General features: G+C 25.9%; 1 protein-coding gene across 1 annotated transcript; it reads right to left on the reverse strand.

Annotated features, from left to right (window-relative positions):
* Window positions 1-4,778: 4,778 nt before the first annotated feature.
* LOC113863471 (GSH-induced LITAF domain protein) lies at window positions 4,779-6,446 on the reverse strand. The gene is made up of 3 exons (XM_027497065.1): window positions 6,250-6,446; window positions 5,229-5,355; window positions 4,779-5,140 (listed from the first exon to the last, which is right to left on the reverse strand). The coding sequence occupies exons 1-3, from the start codon at window positions 6,444-6,446 to the stop codon at window positions 5,057-5,059; spliced, it is 408 nt and encodes a 135-aa protein (XP_027352866.1). The 3' UTR covers window positions 4,779-5,056.
* Window positions 6,447-6,682: the final 236 nt, after the last annotated feature.

The raw sequence follows: 6,682 nt of genomic DNA on the forward strand, positions 1-6,682 counted from the left end.
TAAGTTATTTAACACAAGTCAATTAGTTGGCTTAATGATTAAAATAATATTTTTTTAAAAACTTATTACCAAAATAAATTAAAAATTAAACTAATTTTCTGTCGGACAAATTTTTGCCAACTTAGTCTATATTTCGTATAAAAGTCAGACAAAAATAATTTTTTTTATTTTTTATTTAACTATTTCATTTAAAAGTGAGACAAAACACCCCATAATTTGACATGTGTTAATAATTTTGTATGAAAGTTGGACGAAATTTTAAGAGGTCGACACTTGTTTAAATTTCGTTAAATTCGTCTCAATTTTAGAGAAAACGAGATGTTAATACGTGGCACAATCTTATTATATTTGTCTTGATTGTAGACAAAATCATATCTAAATTAAATTCTTTTGAATTGTCGGTTCCTTCCCTGTATTTCCTTACAATGGTTCTCATTTATCCAATAATGACACAATTAGAAAGCCAGAGCAAAAAATTGCTCTTAAATCTAACAAGTACACCTCACCTCTCGTGCTTCCTTTTTCTTTTACAAAATTTAGATACAACTTTTTTTTTTTTTTTACTTTTTAAAAAAATTAACTTTTAATTTTAAAATTATATTAATTCTTTTAGTATTTCACTCTTGTAAAATAAAAAATGTTATATATCAATTTTTTTAAAATTATAAAAATATGAGAACTAAAAAATCACCAATAATAAATTAATTAAATTAAAAATTTGTCTTTTTTATATAAAATTAGTTAATTTTATTCAAAACACATTTTGAGTTTAACTAATTTTATTCATTGGTGATTTTTTATTTTCATATTTTCATAATTCTTTTCAAAATTTTATATTACACTTTTGTTTACTATAGATGAAAGAAATTTATTTTTTCAATGCATGACTAATAACATATAGTAAAAAATTAATAAATAATAATTTTATAATTATAACGTTTTATCTGATAAGGACAATAATAACATAAATTAAAAAAATTAAAAAATTAATAAATAACATATACCTGTACACCTATGGCTAAAGTAGTTGTTCTCCTTTTTCTTTTCCTTACCGTCTTATCTGTCTCTTCAGGTTTGTGTCAGATTTTTATATATTTTTGCTCCAATGCAATAATCATAAGTCATCAACATTCGTCTCAGTTTTGGTTTTTGAACTTTGGTTTGTATTGTACATTTACTGCGCAGGGAAGTAACCGACAATTCAAAAGAATTTAATTTAGATATGATTTTGTCAAGATGAATTTAACAAGATTTAAACACGTGTTTACGTCTTATAATTTTGTTTTAGTTTCATACGAAATTATTAATATGTGTCAAATTATGGAGTGTTTTATCTTACTTTTAGATGAAATAGTTAAATAAAAAAAAAAAATTAATTTTATCTAATTTTTATACGAAATATAAGTTGAGTTGACAAAAATTTGTCCCAAATAAAGAATTAATTTGATTTTTAATTTATTTTAATAATAAATTTTTAAAAAAACATTATTTTAATCATTAAGCCCAATTAGTTGTACATTTAATTTGCTAAATAATTTTAAATATGTAAACTACTTATACAGATAAAAGTTTTTGGCTATAAATCATTTCAGCTGGCTTTACATTTAGAAAATAAAAATTCACTACTTTCAACTCGTTTTACTAAATATAACCACTTTAGAATGGTTGTGATTAGAAATATTAATGATGCAATATATGTTATTAATATTTGAACTCAATCAACTCATCACTATACAACACTATTAAATGAATAGCACGTGACTATTTATGAACATTTATAAATATTTATTAATTTTTTACTAATTATGAATATTCATTGATATTTATTAATTTTTTTTTACTAGACTATATATAAAGATATTTTATATACATAAATGCTTGTATGTTGTCAATTCTAATAAAAAGAAGAAGGGTTTTGTTTAAGATTATTTTTAAAAATATTTTTTTTAACAATTAAAATTCACAAATTGTATATAAAGCATATAAAATTTATAATTTTTTTTAAAATAATAAATATTCTATTCTATTAAATAATATTAAATTAAAGAGATAAATGTTTTAATGTTATAAATAATGAAAATTTAAATATAAAATTTAAATTGAGATTAAATTAAAAAAATAATATTTAAAAAATTCTCTTCTGCAATAATTTTTAAATATAATTTTATTTAAAAATTAGAATTCAAAAAAGAAAATTAAGTAAAAATTCTTTTTTAATTTAGTATCATCACAATATTCACATTGTTATTTAATTTCAAATAGAGTTTTGTTAATTTTAGTGTAAAGGTTTAGAATAAGTAGCTAATAATAGTAAAAAAATATGAAGTTATAAAAGTATAATAAATACTTCTTTTTCTAATAAAATTTTATTATTATTAACTGTTTATCTTTACCCTAAAGACTGAGGTTAATAAAATCCTTTCAAATATTACTCAAAATCTGCATTTTAATTTCTTTGTTTGATTCCATAGGCGACATGCAAGAAATTTAAATGTTGTAAATGTTGTCCTCATTGTAATTTAACAAAAATGGTAATAAATTTTAGATAGAAGCATGTACATATGTATCTTATTTTGATAAGTTAGTCCTAGAGTGAAGAATTATTTTAATTTCTAACTTTATAAAATCTTTTTCCTTCAGTTTTTAACTTATTAACATTTCATTTTACTCTTAGACATAGTTAAAAATATGTCACTTAAATCCATCCATGCATAGTTTAGCATAAACAACTTTTGTATATCTAAAATAAAATTCAGTTTATCAAATTCATCAACATTTAGATAATTCAGTTTTAATTCTCTTTATTTTTTACATCTAGAATGCCATAATGTAACCATAATTTATAGCATTTTATAAAAAAATGAGAATAATTAATTAAAAATTGTCTCATTCAACTTTGAAGTCTTTTAACCTTTTTTCCTAAATTAAATTTAGGATATGCTAATAAATATTCTTTATAAATTAATGTCTAATCTTTTTACAATAATTTAATATATTAAACTCTTTTATCAGTAATATTATACTCTATATGAATAATTAGTATATATAACAAGTAAATTTTAAATTATGAACAACTATTTTATATAAGTCAATTTCAAACTTTTAAATAATAATTAATCACATTACATACATTAAATATACAATAATATATTTTAACTAAGAAACAATTCACTATTAGACACGCTTTATCTAAAGATAATGTAACGTATATTTTAAATAAATTGAAAGCTTTTTCATATTATAATTTTAAAAATTGAGTTTTATCTCACACGTTTCTATATTTAAAATAAATTTTTTATTTCTTTATTTTTTTCTATCCAAAAATGCAATAACATGTACAATTGCATGTATAATATATATATATATATATAAAAGAACGTGTAAAAAAAAATAGTGAACCTTAAAATTTAAAGAAAGTGAAAAAAAATCTATTATTTCCAAGAAATAAACATGAAGAAATTCTAAGATAGATATAAAACAGAAACGACAAGTTGTAATTTTTAATTTGAATTGCAAAAATATTTTAGGAAGAACAAAGTATTTAGCAAATTGTTTTTATATAATAAAAGGGGCTAAAAAGCCCACCAACCACAAAAGAAGCTTACGAAACTTTAATGGGACTCCAAATACTTAAAGCATTTAAATTTAAGAATGGATTAAGAGGAAGATGAGCCTTATCAAATGAACACAACTCAACCCTTTTTTAATATCAATTTTGGTTAGCTTATTAGCATTTTGATTAGTTTTCCTATAAGAATATCCAAGTCTAATGAAATTGATACTCTTTAATAAATTTCTAATAAAAAAGAACATAGAATGAAAAATAATCAAAACAGATAAAACTAACGGTAATTCATTTTAAAATTACTCTCAACTCAAATAAACTAAATATCTTTATGAATAATCAACTATATTCCAAAAAATAACCTCAAAAGTAATGTTCTAAATTTTTATAAATACCAACAACTAGATTGTCACGATAATCACAAATTAATATTTAGCAAAACTTTTCTTTCCTTATGCAACATTAGAATTTTATTTTATACATGCATATACTTTATTATGAAAATAAAATATGCTAAAATATATTTAATCATATCATAAATTAAAATAAAATATTGACATACTAGATAAAGTTTTAAATAGACAATTTTGATAGTAGTTACTTAACAAGACTAACATAAAAGACGTTTGAAAAAGCAGACACTAAAATAAAATTTTAATTAAACTAAGAACTACAATGAAACTACATTAGAAAAAAATTGAAGACCATTGAGTCTATTTGCTTTGCCATTTTGTTACACCTCTATAAATCTAATTGATTGACAAGTGCACTCGAGAACTGCATACATTCGAAAACGATTGAAACTTGAGGTCACTCCAATTGCATTTGTTTCATTGTACTACTGTCATGCAACAACATAACAATGATAAAATAACAAGTATGTGTATCGAAAAAGAATATTTGCTACACGATTTGAATCGACGTGAAATAAAAGTGTCTATAATAGCTGACATATTTTTTAAGAGAATTTCGTTTATTTTTTTGATAATTATTTTAAGGTTACCAAAACTTCTATATAAGTTTTCGTTATTTAATGGCTAAAAAGGCTGTAGTAAACCAACACATGGGATATTCCATAGTAGCAATTAATTTGGATGTTTTATTTCAGGATGGAAGTTATTGATATAAAAATTACTTCTCAGTGTACAAACATTCACAGATTATATATTCATTAAATTTAATAGAAGTATGAGAGGTTGAATATCTCCTCATCACCAAACAACTGAGTTCAACTGTTCTCTTACCAAGGCCAAAACAAAGCATGCAGATTGTGGATGCCTGCGGTTCTCTTTAAATTATAATATTGACAAAACATGAGTGTATACAGTATTATCCCTATGCAAACAGATGTACAAGTAGATAACTCAAATTTAGATCAAACGCAGGAGCAGCAAGTAACCAGAATTTTTCATTGTCCCATGCACACATAACAGCTACTTCTTTAGATATGCAGAAAAAGCAAGTCCAAATGCCAGAAACAGAATTATCATCTTATCCAGACAATGCAAAGCTCTCCTGTGTCCAGTGTGGCGGATCCATCACAGCACAGGGATCTGATTTCTCAAAATCAGCAACCTATACATGAACATAACAATACTGACATTAAGTTGCAATTGGACATTTAGAGCAGTGATATCCATTAAAGGAGCTACTACGATAATACCTTTTCATGACATTTAGGGCAGTAGTGATATTTATGCCAGAGGCAGTCCATTGAAGGACAAAGAAAGCAAACTCCAAGCATCATTGGCATCAAGCATCCAACAACTGCTGCCAGACTGGGCTTTGATCTGTTTTCAGTTAAAACATAAGAAAACAAAACCCAATCAAGTTTCAGAAATCATAAAAAAAAAAGGTCAAAATGGATGTGCTCTTGAGCGAATTATATTACATATTATGCTTAAATCTTACTCTAGGGAATGAATAAATCAATAAAACAAGAAACGATTGTCTTAAAATTGACAAATTTGCAGAATGTAGCTGTGCTTATCAATCCCAATTTAACATTCGTCATGTAAGTGCCTCGGGGTGTGTAAGTAATTGCAAGTCAACCTAAATTCGACCTAGCCTTAAATCTCAATACTGAACTGATTGTAGCAAGTCAATTGAAACCTCAGACGCAAAGTAAATCTTTGACACCATAAATCTTCCCCTTACCCAGGCTAAAGATGGAAACCATGAGTTACATCATCTTTGGCAGATGCTTTCTGGTTACACATACATCTCAAACAAGATGTTCTTCTCCAAAGGCTAAATGACACTTCAATCCAGACATACAGCTAGCGAACACAAGTTTAATAGACAAACAGAATCAAAAGATGAACTAGGTAGCAAAAGCAGAACAAATGGTCAATTGCTGTGCTAGTGTGATGTAATTTTGAAAAGAAGATTCCTGATAATAACAATAACAGCCATCTTGATTGCAAATTCAATAATGAAAAAGTGAAACTCGTATTTTGTTTGTTAAGTTGGAGACGAGCTACCCAGAGCAGAGGTCGTATTTGTTATCTAACAGACTAGCCTAACAAGATCTCATGTTGTTGTTGAATAGAATTGTATATGTACACATGGATCCGTAACACTAGTGGAAGTGCAAGGGTGAAATAGAGTTGTGTTGACGTATCATCATTATAGTTGTTGAATAAAAAATGAAGAAGGATATGACAGGGAATTGAAGAGAATACCTGACGGTAGTGAGACCGGTGTTACCGCATAAAGGGCAGTTGAATGGAGCAGGAGTGTCCCTGTAAATGGTCTGCTGGATTGGGATGCCCTTCGGATCTCCCACCACCGCGTTAGGAGGGACCACTCCCCTTTGGTATTCGTTTTCGCCGCCGTAATACACTGGCACTCCCACAACCACTTCTTCTTTTTTCTCCATCTTTATTCAAAACTTTATTTTCCATTACTTGCATAAATAGGAAAATTATTCCTAACACGCTTCTTTTCGATAGACCCAAATACCCCTGCACGCCAAACTGGAATTTTTACGCTAATACCGTTCCACTGCAACCTACTTATTCTCGGTCAAATGAAAATTCTAGAGAAAACATATTCTTATAATATAATATTAAGACTTGTTTTAATGGCAAAACATATAAAATGATGATAGTTATC

The sequence above is a fragment of the Abrus precatorius genome, unplaced genomic scaffold (genome assembly GCF_003935025.1).
Source record: "Abrus precatorius isolate BTA unplaced genomic scaffold, Abrus_2018 Scaffold3, whole genome shotgun sequence".
NCBI classification, from domain to species: Eukaryota; Viridiplantae; Streptophyta; class Magnoliopsida; order Fabales; family Fabaceae; genus Abrus; species Abrus precatorius.